Source organism: Bison bison, unplaced genomic scaffold, assembly GCF_000754665.1.
Source record: "Bison bison bison isolate TAMUID 2011002044 unplaced genomic scaffold, Bison_UMD1.0 scf7180017864309, whole genome shotgun sequence".
Lineage (NCBI taxonomy): Eukaryota > Metazoa > Chordata > Mammalia > Artiodactyla > Bovidae > Bison > Bison bison.
In genome coordinates this window covers 3,738,489-3,759,241 of record NW_011494881.1, presented here as the reverse complement: position 1 = coordinate 3,759,241, position 20,753 = coordinate 3,738,489, and the positions used below count along the sequence as shown (strand labels likewise).

Sequence of the window (20,753 nt, the reverse complement as noted above, 5' to 3'; positions counted from 1 at the left end):
ACTTCCCTAGTGGTCTGGTGGTTAAGACTCTGGCCTGCCAATGCAGGGGGTGTGGGTTTGATCCCTGGTTGGGGAGCTAAGATCACACGTGCCTGTTGGCCAAAAAAACCAAACATAAAGAAGCGATATTGTAAGAAATTCAATAAAGACAAAAAAAAAACCAAGGAGGGAGGTACTGATGTTTTTAAGAGCCTTCTACATTGAGGAGGCGCTGAGGACTGTCTGTGGGCGAGGACAGTGCCAGCTGCAGCGAATGAAGCACTCAGCCTGAGGCCTGGGGCTGAGGCTGGAGGGGAAACGGGTTGCTCCCTGGAAGATCACAGGAGGGGCTTTCAGGGGCATTAGGAAATGACCTTGGCAGAGACTGCCAGGGAGGAAGGAGCCCAATTCTCACTTCCTGCTGCTCTCATACCTCTAGAGAAGTGGAGTCTCACTGAGGGGCTGGCATTTGCTCTGGAGCACGTGCACAGGTGGGAGATGCTGGGTCAGGCAGGAGCCCCAGTGCCCAGGAGTCCTTCTTGTAGAGCAGGCCACTCAGCCTCAGAATGGTGGGGCCAGGGAAGAGTCGGTGAGAGGTGAACACTGAGTCCTGGCCTTAACAAGGCAGTGATGTGGGTGACATTGACCCTGGGCCTCTTGTATCACCTTTCTGCACTGATATCCAGGCCATTCATAAGGCCAGTAGAGCCTTTGTTGCTCAGACATCCTACCCACCTGGGGCAGGCCAGAAGGAAGTGAGAGACTGACTTTTATCTTTTGAATGTTTAATAGGCGTCAGAACCCTCCATTTTCTCCTTACAGGCAAGTATACCCCATGGACTGTAGCCCACCAAGCTCCTCTGTCCATGGAATTCTCCAGGCAAGAATACTAGAGTGGGTTGCCATTCCCTTCTCCAGGGAGAAACCTGCCTCTCCTGCATTGCAGGTGGATTCTTTACCATCTGAGCCACCAGGGCTACCCATGTAATGGGATGGAGGTGTTATCCCCATTTTACAGATAAAGAAACTGAGTCTCAGAAAGGAAGACTCTCCTAAACTCATACAACAAGAATTCCATGTGTTTCCAAGGTCTGTAATCTCATCCCCACATCACACATTTTTCTCTCATGCAGTTGTAGAAGTGAGAACTTAGAGACAGGGACTGTCACATCAGGGAGGGCCCCCAGCCTTCTGTGTCTGTGCCCTGCTACCCAGTGACAGTCCGTGGGAGTCAGCACCCCACGGCTCTATGAGTTCCTGAAACAACCTCTGATCGTTCAGTATTTGAAGACACCAGCTCTGCAGTAGGACTGTTCCTCCTGGTGCCATCTTCTTTTCTCCAGAAAATAATCCCCAGTGGCTTTGTGTGCCAGCACTGTTCCAGGCCCTTTGGGATACGCTGGTGAACAAAAACAGTGATCCCTTTCCTCAGGGAGCTGACCTTCTTGGGCAGCAGGTGGAGATAGACAATAAGCAAACCTATGAGTGAACTCTGGGAGTTGGTGATGGACAGGGAGGCCTGACGTGCTGCGATTCATGGGGTCGCAAAGAGTCGGACACGACTGAGCGACTGAACTGAACTGAATGAGTCAATGAGCCACAGTGTGTATTAGGTGATAAATCCTATAGAAAAAAAGAAGAACTGGGAGGACAGGAAGTAATGGGGGAAGTAATGGGCATAAAGGTTGCAATTTTACAGGATGGTCAGGGTAGGCCTTACTGAGGGACCTTTTGAGCACATTTGAGGACTGAGTGGGCCCTGGTAGCTGTCTGGATAGAGTTCCAGGCAGAGGGAACACCCAAGGCAAGGGGGAGAAGCAGGGAGAGGATTAGGCAATTGCAATAATCCCGGCAGGCAAGAGATGGTGGGTTTAGATGCATGAGAAGTGGTCAGAATCTGGAGATTGCTAAGGTAGAGTCAACAGAATTTGATGGAGAGGAAGTCAAGGATGACTCCAGGTTCTTGGGTGGTCAGTTATCAGGAATTGAGATGAGGACGACTGTCAGGGACATGGGGGGAAGAGGATAGGGAGCTCAGGTTGGGACATGCTGAATGTAGGTATAAGGGACAGTGGCCATGAAGCTCCCATAATAAAGGCATTTATTGGGCTGCACCGTGGAATCTCTAGAGCTACAGGGGGAGGAACCAACGTCAGGTCCGTGCTTCTGCAACACAGAAGCTTGCCTCTCCTGGGAACAGATCACTCAGTTGTCTGCCTCTCTGCACCACACAGGGCCTCATTTATTTCTGCTGCTGACAGGACAGTGTCTACCTTCTGCCAGCTCTGTCTCACTTTTTCTACTCACTCTCTCCTTCCTCTGATCTCTCGTTTACATGGGGACCCTCTGTGCTGCCATGGGGAAAGCTCACTTATTTTTTAAGCAAATGTCCCCAAACTTAGTAGGTCCATGTGCATATTTCCTTTCAAAGCAGTCCCCTTGGAGAGCATCCTTATTCCAGCCAACATTGCCAAAGCCCCAATTTCTTAAGATTCCTCTTTGCATACTCCTTTAGAAGCCAATTAACAAATCAAACAAGAAAATCTGTTGTGTTATAATTGTACTTGGTTTGTTTTTGTTTGTTTGTAACAAATGGTCTTGTCCAGCTTAATCACCCACTTCAAACTTGGACTTGGCTCCAGATTACTTCTGGCTGTTTCCAAAACTCCAACCCACTAAAGAATGTGTCTCTGAGCTCTTTTTTTAAAATTCTTTATTTTTGGCTGCCCTGGGTCTTTCGCTGCGCACCGGCTTTTCTCTAGGTGCGGTGCGCAGGCGTCTCATTTCAGTGGCTTCTCTTGTGGAGCACAGGCTCTAGGGCGCTCGGGATTCAGTAGTTGTGGTCACGGGCTTAGCTGCACGGGCATGTGAGGTCTTAGTTCCTGGACCAGGGATCGAATCCTCGTCCCCTGCATCAGCAGGAGGATTCTCAACCACTGGACCACCAGGGAAGTCCTCCAGAGACCCTGAGCTCTTATGAGTGAATTTCCGAAGCAACTTTACTCTGGAGGGGAGATCGGCTCCTGGAGGTGGGGCAGCCACAGGGCAGTTCCCATAACTGTTGGCCTCACTCCATTTCTCAAGATGACCCCTCCACCCCTCAGGTTTCGCTCTGGATTCCGGCTTGCTTTCCGTTGCTGTCCATGGGTCACGCCAACCGAGGAGGACAAGATGGAGCTGACCTACACTCCATCCCTCTCCACGAGGGTCAACAGGTGTCACACTAAAGAGATTTTTTTCATGTCTGGGGATGTGGCCCCCTCTGAGGCTGTCAACGGGCAGGCTGAAAGCCCCCAAGCTGGAGTGTCTACTGAACCCTAAAGCCTAGTGCCTGGCTGCAGGGAGAGGCTCCGCACCCTTGAGAAGTAGCCAGTCGAAAGGACCACCTCTGAAAGTTTGGCCCGTGCCTCACCCTTCAGTACATCAATGGAAAGACGAGATGGGGCCAGGAACTCTGCAGTGGGTCCTGCCTCTCCCAGCCAGCCCCTCAGACAGTGCTTCAGGGGATCCAATAATTCAAAGAAGACAGGGTGAGCTAACACTTATCTAATCCGGGAGTTGCAAGGTCGAATGCCTTCCTGGGGCATACAACATAGAGTAAATTGAACCCAGTATGAAAGAAAAATTGTAGATATATTGATAAAAGATAACTGACTTCCAGTGTTGGGGCAATAGGGAATGGTGGGGACTGGCAAACTGGAGGGCATAGGAATCCAAAGGGGAGAGTAGCTGATCAGCTCTGGGCAAATGCTGCCACGTGACTGATCCTCTACATCTTTCAAGAGAAGCCAGAAATCCAAATTTGTGAAACTTCCAGAATTGTTAAATTTGGCTCGCATTTTTATAAATGTTGTGCGAACCAAACAAAACACACCCTTGGGCAGTACTCAACCATGACACTGATTTATTATCAGGATAAAGACACAAGGAAAGAAGCTGCTTAATTCTGCAAAGCCCCTAACCTGTGAGCCAATCCAGGGCTTCTCTGCTTTAGCATCTAAGAACCCAGGTCCACCCCAGGGGAGATGGTGGTTAAGGGTCAAAAGAAGCCTCAGCTGGGTGGTCTCAAGACAATGACCTTCACATTGCCTTCCTCTTTCAGTTGCAAAACTACTTTGCAGGGAGGCTGAGGATGATGGGAGAGATGCCTATAAATTAGCAAGTCCAATACATGTTAAGTGCTTCATAAACAGCGTGTGTGCTCAGTCACTATGTCATGTCCAACTCTTTGTGACCCCATGGACTCTAGCCCACCAGGCTCCTGTCCATGGGATTCTCCAGGCAAGAATACTGGAGTGGGTTGCCATGTCTTCCTCCAGGGGATCTTCCCGACCCAGGGATCAAACCTGTGTCTCCTGCATTGACACGCAGATTCTTTACCACTGAGTCACCTGGGAAGCCCTCATAAACAGCAGCCGTGACTTTCATTACTGCCATGGCAGCCGTCTGACATGAATGCCTCTTCGAGTCAGCAACACAGCCGTCACCCTAACTTCCGCTCAAGAGGCTGGCAGGCAGAGAACACCAACCGTTCCATCCCCTAGAAAGCTCCAGGCCCAGCCGGGTCCACACCTCACCCTGCTTGCTGACTCACCTTTCCTGCCTCGGGCCCTTCCAGAAGAACCACATAATGCTGTAAATGCACACCTAGAGTTTAATGTTACCTGTGTTCTCCACAAAATCACTGTGCCGTAGGCGCTGGCAGTGCCAATAAAGGGACCCTGGTCTCACAAAACAAAGTGAACACGCAGTCAGTCCTGGGGAAGACCTTGCAGAGGTGTGACATGGCACTGCAATCACAGGGCACCAGAATGTGGACTGATGTGGGGTCCACTGACCAGCTTGGGGGGAGCAATCCAAAATGGCAGCCACAGAGTGGAACGGTACCCTCGAGGCTGAGGTGGGGCAGGGATGGAAGGGTTGGGCAAGGGCCAGTTTCCCATAGAAGGGGTTAATTTTCAATGGGGGGTGTGTGTGGGGTGGGGGTGGGGAGAGCACCACAACCCTGCTACCCAGGGCTGCTGCAAGGCTTCATCTACTTGGGCAGGGGGGTCTCTTCATCTGTTGGCCTGGAGTTGGCGGACAGGATGATGAAGGCAGGACCTGCTCGGGAACAGCGGGAGCAGCGGGGGCCAGTGTTGCCCCGTCCTCTCGGGAAACCCAAACAGCCCCTGCAAGCCAAGCTTCTACTTTGTTCCAAGTACAGGTGAGGAAGACAGGCTATTGGAAGACAGAAGCCTTTACCTTCTGAAAGGGGTCAAGGTGGGAGTGCAGGAATCCCTCCCCAAGGCAGGCCCCTGGGGCTGCAGCAGGGAGCCTGGAGGGCAGGTGCTAGAAGACACGGGGAGAGAATCCTTGAGCCAAAAGAAGGCTGAAGGCTGAAGAACACAGCCTTCATTTCAAACTGCCCCCGACCCAGAAGGCCACAAAACCCCCCAGGGTTTGGTTTTTGCCACATCCCCCAATATCCTCCCCACTCCCCAGTCATTAAGCATCACTCGGGTCTTTGAATTGGTACAAAGTTTACTAGGTCATACAACATGGCTCACAAAAGCGATGGGTAATTCCAATGAGCGTACTGTTTCTTGATTGGTTCCTTTTACCCGAATGGAGACAAGACACTTGCCCGCAGGACTGCCCACCTCCCCTCCCCAAGACAGACAGAAGGCAAGACTGTCACACTGTGGCTATGACCAGTTCCACGGACACATAATTCAGTGGCATTGCCATGCCCAGCTGGGACACCAGCCAGCAGAGGGTGCGGGGCCGGGAGGAAGTGGCGGCCACTGCACCCATGGGAGGAGAAGTCCCGGCAGTGTCTGCTGGTGATAATACATTGCACATGGGGGACGGGTCCCCAGGGACGGGCAGCGGAGGCCCTTAAGGCCTGTCAGATAGTGTGACTTTTCATCTTGGGCCAATAAATAACTGTTGGACGAATGCATAAATTAGAAACGGACGCCACTAAACTTCACACGTGGGGAACGTACGACCGGGTTGAAATCAAATCATGCAGAGTGGTAGGGCAGGTGAGGAGGGACCTGGAGGGCAGGGAGATTATCAACAGCACACACTCTATTTTGTACCCTACGTTACGCGCCATTAGTGGGCTTCTGGTTTCCTCCCTGTGGTGGTGCAGGCGGGCTCTGGTGCCGGCGTCTCCCAGCACAGCTCGCTGGGCAAAATAAGGGGTCACTGCTTGAAGAGAGAAGTGCTGGAAGGGCAGCAGGCCGGGGGTCAGGACTCTTAGCTGCTCATTTCTTGCCGGAGCCGAACGCCCACCGCTGTGATGAGGGCGGCTCCCTTGCCGCTGCCGTCTTCAGATAAGAGGAAGGACACATTACACTTTGGTGACAGTTCCTTCACGGTTTGGTGCATGATTCTGGAGAAGCTGAAAAGGACGAAAAATAGAGATGGGTTGGTAGAGGAATAGGAGAGATGCCAGACCCACCTGAAGATGCTGAAGCAGCCAAAGGGAAGGAGGGAAGCAAGGAAGGAGGGGGGTGGGGCTGCTCTGAAGCAGCAGAGACTTATTGAGAATGGCTGGGAGGCAAGTAGGTTTACTGCCAACCTAATTACAATTTGCAGCAGGGAGACACGACGGAGAATCCCAAACGAGCTCCTCTGGACAGCTCCTGAGGGCAACGCCATGAGTAACACACCCAGACAGCTCCCATCCTCAGAGCCTGAGGATCTGAGAGGACCGAAATCCAAGAAGGGGGTGTCGAGACCTGGGCGTGGACCACTGAGGCACGCCAGGCCGGGTCAGGTGTTCAGCTCAGCAGGCTTCATGAAAACATCACCCATCCCTAGCTTGCAGCCCTCTGAGACCCCAGCCCATCAGCACCTGAAGCTGAGAGGGAGCCTTCCTTTCCACCCCCAAGTGAAGCATAATCTCTAAATGAGAAGCGACTCTGGATTCTTGCATTTTGTGCTGCAAATGAGATAGGGCCAGGCCGAGAATGCTCAGGGCAGCGGGGTCCTAGAGGTAATACTGCTTGCCCTCTGCTGAGTATCTCCTAGGTGTCCCACACTTGATATACGTAATGTCCAGTCTGCCAGTGGTTATTATCCCGCAAAGAAGAGGAGACTTGACAGAGATGAAGGAATTGAGCACAGCTTCTAAAGGGTGCTGTCAGGATTAAATCCAAGCCTGTCCACGTTGGGCTCCAGAGACTAGCTCTAAACACAGTGACAAGGAGGACAGTGACAAAGGTGAAGAAATGGAGCCAGACAGCCTGTCCCATCCCAAGCCACGGCGTGAGGTAGGCGGGCACTGTCCACGCTGAGTTGGGTATGCCTGCTTTAAAGTAGGGTGACATTATGGCTCGTTTACTGGGGAATGGTCCCATTGTAATTATTAGTAGCCCTCTCTCAACTGGCCAAAGTACCTCTGTTTCGACAATAATAAGGTCACTCCATTCGTAAGAGCCCAGCTTTGAGACATGCAGCGGGTCAAAGAGCAGATGGGCCCACCCATTCTCCTCCAGCATGGGATGTGGGACACCGGGCCCAAAGGAGGTTGATCCTGCCCGCCTCCGTGCTCCAAAGCCCAGGGCCACGATTGCTCCTGCCTTCCAAGGCTCTTGACAGACTGATGTAGCAGAACAAGACAGTGGGTCCTCTCCCTTTCCTTCACTCCCTCTCCTGGCTTCTAAGAAACAGCTTCTCCCCCAGGCTGATGGGTAAGCCCGCGCCCACCTGTTCCTGCTTTCCTGCTCCCTGCCCAGGATACAAGGGGCCCGGGAGGAGCAGCAAGCAGGAAATGTCAGGACCACGGGGTGAACTGGCCAAGTGAAGCCACTTCTCCGCCCTGCGCCCGCCTCCTCATGCCAAACAAGCCCCGCTCCGACCGCACAGCCTGCAGGCCGGCTGTGTTCCTGGTGAGGAATTTTACTGGAGGGCGGGAAATCACATCCTGGTGTCCCGGAACCAAAAGGGGCCTCGCCCACGCGCCCGCCACCAAAGGAAGCCCCACTCACTGCGGATGAAGCTTGTAGAGCGTCCCGTCCACGCCCACAGTCACGTTGAGGCGGTCCAGCCCCCTGTTTTCGCGGATCTTATCCACCACAGCAGCCATGCCTGCGCCACACAGCTGCGCCGCCCTCTTGGACACCACCCCACACACGGTCTTCACGAGGATACTGTCGTCGCACGTGCTGTTCAGGCCCAGCTGCTGGAGGATGGCCCGGACCTGCAGCAGCGCTAATCGGTCGCTGTGGGGGACGAAAGTCAGGAGGCCGGATGAAAAGGAACCCGCTGGAGAGCAGCAGGGGCCAGCCCCCAAAAACTGAGCTTATCCACGAAAAGGGTTATGGGGCTTTCTCTTCCCTTCAAAATAATTTTTTTTTTAAATGACCCTCCAAGTATTACAAGTTAAGTTGTAGAAAAACTGGCAACTCTAGAAAAATTAAAATTGGAAAATTAAAACTCTACAGCCCCAACACTGGGGGAAAATACTATTAAGGTTTAAATATATTTCCTTCCAATCTGTTTTTTCTGGAATATCATTAAACTGCATTTGTTCTGTATATAAATAGGCTTGTCATTTATTTATGTTTAAATTTTTATTTTTACTGGAGTATAGTTGATAAATGGGCTTCCCTTGTGGCTCAGCTGGTAAAGAATCCACCCACAATGCAGGAAACCTGGGTTCAATCCCTGGATTGGGAAGATCCCCTGGTGAAGGGAAAGGCTACCCACTCCAGCATTCTGGCCTGGAGAATTCCATGGACTGGACAGTCCATGGGGTCACAAAAAGTCAGACATGATGAGTGACTTTCACTTTCACATAGTTGATTAATAATATTGTGGGCTTGCCCTTTATATATGGTTTTCTTTCTTGCTTTTTTCTTACTTCATATATCTGAGGGAGTTCCTACCTCCTTATCCAAGACCAGGATTGAAAAAGGCTGCCATAGTAGTTCATTCTGGGAATGACCATAATTTATTTAGAGAAATTTAACTTGAAATTTTTTGCTACACTCTGATGACATTCCTGTTTATAAGTCTTTGTGTGCAACTCAGATTTTTCCTTTAGGATACATTTCTGGGTCAAAGGGCTTTTGACCCAGAAGGCAAGTGCCTTTCTGAAAGTTGACTCTTGGTCTCCTGGGATATTTGTCTCTTCATGAAATTGAAAGAGTTGACAATGAAACAGTGACGATGACGACAACAGTGACAACAGCAGTGAGCCTTTTTTGAGGACTCACTATGTGACAGGTGTTTACATACATCACTTCATTCCTCTTCCTAACAGCCAACTGATCCACATGTGACTGTTCCCATTTTAAAGATGTGGCAATTGAGGCTGGAGGAGATTGAGTAACTCACCCAGAGCTCACAGCCAGTGACGTAGAGCAGGTCTCAGGACCAGAACTACCAAAGCTCTCACCCACCATGCCATATCTTGTCATATAGAATGCAGATGTTTTCTTTCTTTGGTTTGCTGTTTTGTCTTTTAAGCTTAATGATTGATATTGTTTTTAACTTACAGAAACCATGCGGCTAAAATTTGCAATTTTCTCTTTATTATTTCTCCCTTTGATATGACACTTGAAAAGACCTTCCCCAGCACTTCACACCCATCAGGATGGCTCTTATTAAAAGAAAAATAAAAACAGAAAATAAATAGTGTTGGCGAGGATATAAAGTTGGAGCCCTTGTATATACTGTTGGTGGGATGTAAAATGGTACAGCCTCTGTGGAAGAGTATAGCAGTTCCTCCAAGTAAATAAAATAATTATGTGATCCATCAATTCCACTTCTGAGTATATACCCAAAAGAATCGAAAGCCGGGATGTGATCATGTATTTGCACACTCATGTTCATAGCAGCATTATGCACAACAGCCAAAAAGTGGAAGCAACCCAAGTGTCCATGGATGGATGAATGGATAAACAAAATGTGGTGTATACCATACAAGGAATTACTCATATTCAGCCTTAAAAAAGGAAATTCTGCTACAAATGGATGAACCTTAATGATACTATGCTAAGTGCGGTAAGCCAGATGTGAAAGGACAGAGGCTGTATGATTCCACTTACATGAAGTCACTAGAGAAGTCAAAGTCATGGACACAGAAGGTAGAACAGTGGTTGCCAGGGGCTGGGGGAGGGGGGATATGGAGAGTTAGTATTTAATGGGTATGGAATTTCAGTTTGGGAAGATGAAAAAGTTCTGGAGATGGATGGTGCAGATGGTCGAACAACAAAGTGAATGTATTTAATGCTGCTGAACTGTCTACTTCCAAAATGGTCACAATGATAAAGTTAACACTATGTGTATCTACCACAGTAAAAAGGGCTTCCCTTGTGGCTCAGCTGGTAAAGAATCCGCCTGCAATGCAGGAGACCTGGGTTTGATCCCTGGGTTGGGAAGATCCCCCTGGAGAAGGGAACAGCTACCCACTCCACTATTCTGGCCTGGAGAATGCCATGGACAGATGGAAGTCGTAAAGAAGTCCACGGGGTCACAAAGAGTCAGACTCGACAGTGAAAAGTCAGACTTTTTCACTTGACCATGATAAAAAAATATTAACAAGAAATATTCACTGATACTTTCTCCTTCTTTTCTGGCTGCTATTTTCCACACCCTGGCTCATGGGTGAACTGAGAACGAAGAGAGAAGGAAGTGGGAAACTTGGTTCCCTATCATGGCCCCTCCCTCCCCTGAGACTGTGAAATGCCACCACTCTGGATGCTCAAGACTTCCAAGGTCGGGGCCTCGGGGCTGCTGTCTACAGCAGCGAGCACTTTACTGCATGGGTTCTGGGGGGCAATGAGTTTCACCTGCAGGTTACAGACCCAGGCTTGGGGGACAGTGAGGAGCAGGCCCTGGCCCAGTGCCGCTATCATGACCATCCTAAAATGTAGGAGGCTTCTGCACAAGCGCTTTTGCTGAGCACTTTCCTACTTTCTCCCACAGTTCACTGTGCAAGATGTCGATGGTAGAGATGAAATGTTCACTCCATCTGAGAAAAACAGGAGGAAGACAGAAGCAGCTCGCTGGGACACTGTGGGTGGTGAGCCCTGCGTCCGCAGCTGCCTTTCGGAGAAGAGGGTGAGGTCAGACCAGTGGCGCTTGGCTCTTTTGGACTCGATGCTCCTTCAATTCAAATATCTGCGATGCACCTTTCCTATCCTGAAATGTAACCTATTACACACAGGACGATTTCAAACAAATCAATATAATGCCCTAACATATAGAATGAATAAAAGGGAATGATTTACAGTAAAATTATGGAACTTCAACATGCAACTGCTCAGGGTATACTACTCCAGAGAAGAAGAAAACCCTCACAAACGGCCAGAATGTCCCCTAGATTGCCTACCACCCCCATCACGGCCCCCTGGCCAGGCCCACCTGTGACTTGAAGGCCCTGCCCGCTCACCTCTCGATCTGAGAGAGATACTTGGTCTGAAAGAGGCCCCGGGTCTTCAGCGGCTCAGAGATCTGCCCCCGGAAGAGGAAGCCCCTCTTGGCGAAGTCGATCAAGATGTTGCGGACAATCTCACCCAGGTACATACCGCTGATCATCTTCTCATACCTGGAACGAGAGGAGGGAGGCTGGGCATCTCTAGGAGGCCTCTGGTCTTGAGTAACCATGGGCGCCTTCCTGTGGCTCACGGGCATCACCACCCCGTGTACCCAGCCCTGTGCTCCCTGGCAGAGGCAAAGTGCAAGACCGGGAAGGACTGAGGAATCCCCAACCCTCCCAGGATCAGATGCGGTATCTACCACCGGCGCTGTTTCATCGCTGGATCATCCTCTTCCTCACCCGGCTCCCTGCCTCTGCCTGGTGAAATCCCACTCAAGCTCCTAGCTCTCAGTTCAACCATCACTGCTCCAAGGGGTCTGTCCTCCCCACCTGCCTGCTCAGCTTCCAGGCACCCTCCGTTCTTCCCAACACACATGGGTCCTCGCCCTCTCAGCATCCCTGCAGTGAAAGCCTCGAGGGGACAGAGTGTGAGTACCTTGCTCAGTTTTGTGTCCCAGGGCCTAGCACAACATAGGGCTGCTCTCGGTCAAGCTCTCAATACCTAACTGCAGAACTAGCAAGCAGCTTAAAGGGATAAGAACACGGGGAATGTTTCCACTAGATTTTCGGAAGGTTTTGCCACAACCCAGGGTGCTTGTCAAGCACCCACAGAGTGACAAAGCCACACGGGCTGGAGGACCCAGGCAGCCACCACACCCCTGGGGGCCACCTGTTCTTGGGGCTTTTAATTCCTGCCCTCTCCATGCTCAAGGGCCTCAAGAAATGACAAGAGATTTAACTGCTTCCATGCACACACCCCATGTCTCAGTGTCCCTAAGCTGGGAAGACTCCCCTGGAATCTGTATACACCAGAAGATCTGGGGTGCTCCACAGGAAAAAAAAACAACAAGAAATAGCACAACTATCCTCAATTCTCACCTAGTCTTTCTCATTTCACCAAGGAGACATCTCCTTGGTGTGGAACAGTTTGGTGCTGATATGGCTCTAACCCCTTCCAACCCCTACACATCTCCCTCTTAACAAAGAGGGTCTTCCTGTAGAGCGCTGGTGGGCACAGTAGGTAGGACTGAAATAATGCTCTTCTTCACTATATCCATTTTATGGTAATAATACTGGTTTTTCCTCCCTCATTAAACTCAAGAATACAAGCTGATTTAAAGAAAAACATGCAGCATAGGTGGTATTTGGAAAAGACATAAATCTTGAGGTTAGCTGGAGAATCACTTATGTTTGAGAGGTACTACCCTAGCTCTTCGTTCTGCTTCTGGGGACGTGACTTGACCACCCCATCTTGGCTGTGGCAGAGGATGGCCTGATCCCTGGGAGCCTGAGACAAGAGATCATTTGTCTCTTTGCTGGGAAGGGGGACACTGGCATCTTGGGGAGGGTCCCTGAAACCCAAGCTGCAAAGCTCCAAATAGCCACTAGGCGCTAGAGGTCTGCTGTGGGAAGGCTAAAGGGAGGCGGGCCTCAGCCTCAGCCCTGACCCGGAGCCCCCCACTCCCATCCCCACCCGCCCTGGCAACATCCTAACTTCCCTTGCCCATTAACAACTGCAAGTCAAGGGTGTTCTGCTTCCACTAAACAAGGGAGCAGCCTGCTGACCAAGAGGTTTCTATTAGTCTATGGGGAGGAAACATAGAGCAACAGCAAGACCAGAATGTTCCAGAATAAACATGGTCACTGAGAGGACTGGTGTGACCACTGCCACCCTGTACCCAGAGGAGGCACCTGGACAGAACATCAACCTGGGCCATCTTGTACCACGTGCTACTGCTACCCCTAAGTTCTCTGTTCTCCTTGGGCCAAAAGAAAAGGTTAGGAGTTAACCTGAGGGACCACAGTCTCCAGGCTCTGTGCAAAGCCCCCTCCCACTAGAAACTTCTTTCACTGTAACAGGCAGGGGACTTCCCTGGCAGTCCAGTGGTTAGGTAGGACTCCATGCTTTCAATGCAGGGGGCCCAGGTTCAATCCCTAGTCAGAGAACTAAGATCCCACACGCTACATGACTCGGCCAAAAAATAAACAAACACAGGCAGAAACACAGCCACGTACCCTGCACCCCCGCCCCCCACCCACCCGCCACCATCCTGTCTCCTCTACCAGGTGGAATTACCTTTGCTTCCCAGAGTTTAGAGAAAACTCATCCACCAGTTTGTCATAGATTGTTCTGATATCATCCAGACACCCGTTGTCCCCAAAGGCACCCCACTCCATGTTGATACACATTTGTCCCTGGTTTCCTTCTAGCGTCTCGACGTTTTTCATTTCCTCCATGTAGCAGGCATTGCTGCCAGTCCCTGAAATACATAAAGTGGGGAATGAATGGCCCTTAGTGGGGAGGGGGATTGCAACCAGGCCTGGCGCTCCACTGGGGCACGCTTCTGAGATGAACATTCACTTTCCCAATGTTTTCCAGGAAAATCTCAAACTATAATGGGAAAGTTAGAGTGAAAACTGCCCAGAGCATTTGATTAACTCACTTTATACAAAGGCACCAATACTAAGAGCCTCATATGTTCACCTGTCCAAGCAGGGCTGCTGCTGCTGCTGCTAAGTCGCTTCAGTCGTGTCCTACCCTGTCCAACCCCATAGATGGCACCCCACCAGGCTCCTCCGTCCATGGGATTTTCCAGGCAAGAGTACTGGAGTGGGGTGCCATTGCCTTCTCCACCAAGCAGGGCTATGCTTACTTTAATACAAGATGGTGTTAGAGCAAAGGGATGCATCTTAAAAGTGGTGGAGGTTTATGCAGCATTCAGATTGAAAGGGTATTTCTCCATCTCTCTTCCCCCACCCCCTCCAACACACTGGCCACAGATACACAGACACACACACACATATGTGTATATATATATATAAATGGGCTTCCCAGTGGGTAAAGAGCCTGTGTGCCAAAGCAGGAGATCAGTCAGGAAGATCCCCTGGAGGAGGGCATGGCAATCCACTCCAACATTCTTGCCCGGAGAATTCCTTGGGCAGAGAAGCCTGGCAGGCAACAGTCCATGGGGTCGCAAAGAGTAGGACACAACTGAAGCGACTTAGCATGCATGCATATATAAAATACTATTAATACATGGAGGTGTTGTCTACTATCCAGCCACTTATGTCCATATATCTTATCAAACTTGGTCATGGACTCTGCCTGAATAAACTCTCCTGCGTGTTCTACAATGAGGCCTGTGGTTAGTTCACCGAAGGACAGCGTCCTGAGCATGTCCAGGGTACATTTCTAAAGCAATGGTTCCTCACCATTTTGGTATCACAGATCTCTGAAATTCTGATGATTCTCCTGAGAAAGGAACTCCCCTGGTGGTCCAGGGGCTAAGACTGTGTGCTCCCAATGCGGGGGGCCGGGGTTCGATCCCTGGCCTGGGAACTGGTAGCACTAGTGGTAAAGAACCCTCCTGTCAGTGCAGGAGACGTCAAAGATATGGGTTTGATCTCTGGGTCAGGAAGATCTCCTGGAGGAGGAAATGGCAACCCATTCCAGTATTCTTGCCTGGAGAATCCAACAGAGGAGCCTGGCAAAGAGTCGGACACAACTGAATCAACTTAGCATACACACACTCCTGAGAAAAGGGCCATTTCCCCAGGTGCACCCACACACTGTACACACATAGTCTGACAAATGGCTTCCAGGGGATCAGGAGCCTCTGATTTCCATCCGTGATCTCCCAGGACAGGGCTACTCGGAGTGTGGCCCCTTAAGGACTAGGGTTGGAACCCAAACTGTTTGCTGTTCTCATCCAGGAGGATTTAGGTACAGATGTTGGGAGGAAGGGTTCTAAAACTTTCATAACAGTTTTAATTGCCAGATATCAAACTTGTGGTTGTTGGCTTTGTCTCGGTGAATGGACGGGAAATTTAAAAACCAATCAACCAAACAAGGAGTCCCTCACACAGATATTTTTCTATATACCTGAATCCCCTGAGGAGTTGTTAAGATGGATTTCCTGATTCAGGAGGTGAAGGGTGAGTCCCAAGACCCTGCATTTCTAATACGCTCTCAGATGATGCTGATGTTGCTGGTCCATGGACCACACTTGAGATTCACAAGGCCCTAGAGCACCATGGACCCACCCTGGGTGGGATGCACAGTAGATGGATTTTCAACATCATTAAGGGACACAAAGACACCCCTACCAAGTAGACAAGTGGGCTCAGGTTGTTTTATGCCCTTTAAAGAAACTTAAGTAGAATTTGCAGATGCTTCTGACTGTATAACTATAAGCAGATAGGGTAGGGGGTCCCTGGAGAAAGATAAACAGGCATGACTTTCTTGACATTAGTGAAGCCATTTTGGCCTAATGCATTTTGTGATCTAAGTTTGGCCACAATTCTTGCTCTTCAACAAATCTCAATAATAATGATCTTAAGGGACAAAAGAATAAACTATTATCAGGCAAGAGAAGTAATAATAGCAAAAATAATAAATCAGTTGTAAAGATTCCTAGTTCTGTTTCATGTTAAAGATTAGCCTGAAGCACTTTCCTGAGCTGTTTTGCAGACTTTAAACCCTGCTCAGGCACTCAACTGCCAGATCGTCATGTATGGATGTGAGAATTGGATCATAAAGAAAGCTGAGCGCCAAAGAATTAATGCGTTTGAACTGTGGTGTTGCAGAAGACTTTTGAGAGTCCCTGGGACTGCAGGAAGATCAAACCAGTCAATCCTAAAGGAAATCAGTCCTGAGTATTCATTGGAGGGACTGATGCTGAAGCTGAAGCTCCAGTACTTTGGCCACTTGATGCAAAGAACTGACTCATGCAAAGAACTGATCCTGATGCTGAGAAAGATTGAAGGCAGGAGGAGAAGGGGACAGCAAAGCGTGAGATGGCTGGATGGCATCCCTGACTCGATAGACATGAGTTTGAGCAATCTCCGAGAGAGATAATGAAGGACAGGGAAGCCTGGTGTGCTGCAGTCCAAGGGGTTGCAAAGAGTCGGACACGACTAAGCAACTGAACTGACTGAAGGGATGATGATGTTGACCTTTCTGACCCTTGTGACTTAAATCAAATTAAACCTGGACTGTCAACTTTTGCCCCAACTCTATACTGAATTCTCCTCCGACCAAGCCCAAGGTATTTCATGCATATGCAAGTACCCTTAGCTTAAAACTTCCCCAACACTGCTTTGGGAAAGATCCCCAATGTTCTCCTTCTGATCTTTGGTTTGGCTGTGTCTTTTGGCTCAATGCCCACCAAGAAGCCAGCCCAGTTTTGGATTAACATCACTGGATTACTTTTGCTTTCTCAGTTCTCTTTCACCTAGAGTGTAAAATTGAGAGAAGAGGCCCAGAAATGGAAGGGGTACAAAAAAAACCGAAATATGCAAACTTGCTGGGCGAGTTCTGTGCTGAGATCAACTGATGGCAAAGAGTGACTTTGAAGGCAGCAGAACCCCTCCTACACCTCCCCCACACCCCTGTCCCTACATCTGTGGGTCTTACTCAGTCAGGCCGGAAGCAGAGAAAGTGCTGAGTCACTCTAGCTTTGCATTTCACACCTAAGGCCATTCATAAGCAGAAAGGGGAAGGAGAGAAAGCAAGCTTTGCAAAAGAAAGAAAGAAACAAAGCGCCCCAAAGTCAGGCCTCAACCAACCTTCCCCTGGAGCTGCTCCTCAGTCTTTTAAATCTCCACTGAAGCCAAAAGTGGATTAATAAAGGAAAAGGTCTTCCTGGCACCAGGAAGGCAGCCTGCTGGGGCCTTCTCCCAATCGCCCAGGTCTACGCAGCAGGGTGCTAACCCTCTCTGCCCAGGGAGGTCTGCAGGTGTTGACTAAGAAACCAGGCCTTTTCTCAGCATTCCTGAGACTAGGAGCAGGATCAATTAAACAAATGGTTTTCTTGCAACCTAAATCAAGATGCTTCTGGAATTTTGTGCTCTCAAGGCCCAGACCCCTACTTGGATTATAAAGGAAAAGCCTGAAAAGCCAAAAGATAATCCTTCTGCCTATAACCAAGCAGGAACCTATGGGGCCTTCCCTGGATAGACCCTTCTCCCACAGTCTGCTTTAGCTCCTCTCTGAAGTGCCTAGATAATATGTCCGAAGAACATTTCCTGAATTGTTTTACAGATGCCAAAACCCCCACCAAATGGAAGATACTAGCTTCTTGCTGACCTTGGGCACACAGCCCACAGGCCTGGTGGAGCCTAAGGACTGATAATGTTAACCCCTGTGACACCACCCTGCTGTCTCACCATCAACCAGTCAGAGAATTGTGCATGAGATGATCACATTCTGGGACTCCCTCCCTCACCTGGCCTTCTTTGGGACCCCATGAACTGTAGCCCACCAGGCTCCTCTGTCCATGGGATTCTCCAGGCAAGAATCCTGGAGTGGGTTGCCATGCCCTCCTTCAGAGGATCTTCCCAACCCAGAGATCAACCCCAGTCTCCTGAAATGCAGGTGGGTTCTTTACCGTCTGAGCTACCAGGGAAGCCCTTTAAAATGACTTTGCTGAAACCAACTGGGGAGTTCAGACTTTTTGAGCACTGACTGTCCTGGATTCCTTGTATGGTGCCTTACAATAAATGCTGTACTTTTATCCTATGCTAATAAACTACCTCTTTTTCTATCCAAAAAAAAAAGTGGTTTTCCCTTCACCATATCCCAGTGTCAGTAGATTGGCTTTACTGGGCGAGTGGACCTAGGTTGGCTCAGTAACATGCCTCTCTCTTCAGCAGCTGGTGGGCCACTGCTGCTGAAGGCCAAATGGCATCCAGACTGCCCTCTGGCCCTTCTCTACAGTCAGCAAAAGAGCAGGCTCTGCTTCCTTCCCAGCCACAGACCTGGCCCTGCAACACCTGCCCAAGTCCCTCCATACAAGCCCTCTTGAGTTGCCCTGCTGAGTAGGTCAGCTCCAGGCCCTCCCACCCTGTCCACTGGGCCCATGAGAGCTACCAGGAGCCTCACTCCCGGAAAGTTCAGTTTCTGACAATCTGCTCATGGTCAGTGCACAGCCTCCTGGGGTGGGTGTTAGGAGGGGAAACCTCTGGAGAGCCCTGCAGCCTCAGTCCACAACGCAACTCTGGCGGTGTAAGGGGACAGTGCTGACAGATGTACGATGTCTCCCATCGAGCACTGAGATGCTGACTCAGGGCCCCACAAAACAGGAAAACCCAGCCTTCCCTGCCACGGAAAAAGACCTTCTAGGACACCCACCTACGATGAGTCCAACCTCGCAGGTGGGCTCCTCATAAGCACAGGTCATCATGGTGCCCACCGTGTCGTTGACCACAGCCACCACATCCAGGTCAAATTCCTTTGGAAAGAAAGAGACAAGTTTAGCTTTAGGGGAAGGACACGCACTGCCCGGCTTGAGGTCTGCAGGTTCATTCCGCTGCATGCCAGTCAGAAAGCCACTGGTGAGTCATCTGAAACTGTTTCCTTACCAGCCTGTGAAAGGTAACGAGATGCTCCTTCACTAATCATCTGCTATTAAAGGTGCATCTGAAGCCTGAATTCAGAAGGATGCATTCTACCCATTTCCAAGATGCCACTGAGCACCAGAGAGGCAGCCCAGAGGGCGCTGTGGGACGGAGAAAAGCCGAGGGATCATGGCCACGCAGCTCTCCGTCTCAGCAGGTAAAAACGATAGCCTTCAGAGGGTGTGACAGAAATACCAAATCCACGTCTCAGAATCTGTCCAGGCAAGCAAGTACACAAAGGCACATACAAGCGTATTTTCTCCGTGACTCAGGACAGCCAGGAGAAACAACTGGAATGCAGATCAAAGGGGGCTATGGAAGGCCTACGCAGGCAAACCCTGGAATCCTGTGCAGCCAAGAAAGCGAGTGAGGTTGGCCTCTATGTAGTAACGTGAAAGACTCCTGGTTTCATATTAAATGAAAAAAAAAAACCAAAAAAAAAAACCAAGCAGCTGTAATATAGTAAATATGGAATGACTCCCATTTTTAAAATGTGTGTGTATTTGTATACACATGGAAAGTACACTGGAATAACACTAAAAGTTTGTGAAATGGGCAAAATGAGTCATCAGGTTACTTTTCAATGAAACATTAACTGTTGTCTAGCATATTCTTCTAGGAACAACCAGCTCCTCTTCGTGCCTATTCATTTCAGCCTTCCTAACTGCCTGTGTCTTTATCTGCTCTTCTGAACCAGAGAGACTTGAATGGATTTTTTTCTTTAACTTCTTACTGATTCTCTCATTAACTAAGGAGCTGATTTTTCACTTTACGTTTTGTCAATGTCCTCCAGCCAAAGACCACACCCATAGACACGCACCCACAGTGGATAAAGCTGGGCTTCCTGGCTGGTTGGCTGCAACACAGGCAAACACATCCCATGGGGTGACTCAGAATGTGTTAAAAAGCACAAGAATGGGATTTGAGCCTGTGCTGGTGGTTTTAGGGAGGGTGCCAAGAAGTGGGGTTTGGCTCTGGACTGGGTGCAGTCAGGAGGCAGGGCCATCTCCAAGTGTGAGCCAAGTTCTGCTGTGATGACGGACTGCTTCTTTCTCACCTGCTTCCATCACTGTCGCAGGGGGGCTGTGATGGTGGCTGTGCCCCGTGACAGTGCCAGGCTGTGCTGCATAGACAGGAGCTGCTTTTCCCTTTTTCAAGCTAGAGGAGAGCCATGATTTTACATTCCTTAAACTATCCCTTAGTAACATGAAACTGTTCTGATATTTTATTGCCATCAGTTGCAGGGAATGTTAGTACTCTTGTCGCATACCTCTATATCGACTGAATTCTATACAAGTACAACCTTTTTTTTTTTTGGTCGTACAGAGTAGCTGGTGGGATCTTAGTTCCACAACCAGGTATCAAACCTGTGCCCCCTACAGTGGAACTGTGGAGTCCTAACCACTGGGTCACCAGAGAATTCCCAATCAAGTACAGTTTTTATAATCTGAAGAAAGGAGCAGTTCAGTGGTTAAGACTGGCAGTTCAGTGGTTAAGACTCTGAGCTTCCAATGCAAGGGCCAAGGGTTCAATTCCTGCTTGGGGAAATAAGATTCCACATGCTATGTGGTACAGCCAAAAGATCAAAACATAACCTGAAAAAAGCAGTAAAGATTTTTAAAAACATCCTTTTAATAGTTACCTCTCTCCTTTTTATCGCCTCCCTCAGTAAGGTTGCTACATCATGCCCCACGCAGTCGGTTGCCTTAAAACCTTTGGTCCAGGTGATTAAGATACCCTGCAACAAGAAGGGCACCGCAGAGTCTTGTGTCATTAATCCTTCTAGGCAGAACACAAAATGCCACTCCCTCCTTCCAGAGTAAACACCTGCTAAGAC

General features: G+C 49.6%; 2 protein-coding genes across 3 annotated transcripts in view; one reads left to right on the top strand and one right to left on the bottom strand.

Annotated features, from left to right (window-relative positions):
* TACR2 (tachykinin receptor 2) overlaps positions 1-4,714 on the top strand; it is a 12,900-nt gene extending 8,186 nt beyond the window's left edge. Inside the window, exons 5-6 of one of the 2 annotated variants that reach the window (XM_010852213.1) lie at positions 3,084-3,194; positions 4,299-4,714. In XM_010852213.1, the coding sequence (XP_010850515.1) occupies positions 3,084-3,194; positions 4,299-4,365 (178 nt within the window). In that variant the 3' untranslated portion in view covers positions 4,366-4,714. Of the gene's footprint in view, positions 1-3,083; positions 4,190-4,298 lie in introns of those variants that run through there. The other variant, XM_010852212.1, reaches the window with a different exon arrangement.
* Positions 4,715-5,484: 770 nt separating this feature from the next.
* Positions 5,485-20,753, bottom strand: part of HK1 (hexokinase 1) — a 70,622-nt gene continuing 55,353 nt past the window's right edge. The window contains exons 13-18 of the mRNA XM_010852211.1: positions 20,559-20,654; positions 18,651-18,750; positions 13,596-13,779; positions 11,372-11,527; positions 7,962-8,195; positions 5,485-6,370 (exon numbers count right to left, since the gene is read on the bottom strand). Of these exons, the coding sequence (XP_010850513.1) occupies positions 6,226-6,370; positions 7,962-8,195; positions 11,372-11,527; positions 13,596-13,779; positions 18,651-18,750; positions 20,559-20,654 (915 nt within the window). The 3' untranslated portion in view covers positions 5,485-6,225. The remainder of the gene's footprint in view (positions 6,371-7,961; positions 8,196-11,371; positions 11,528-13,595; positions 13,780-18,650; positions 18,751-20,558; positions 20,655-20,753) is intronic.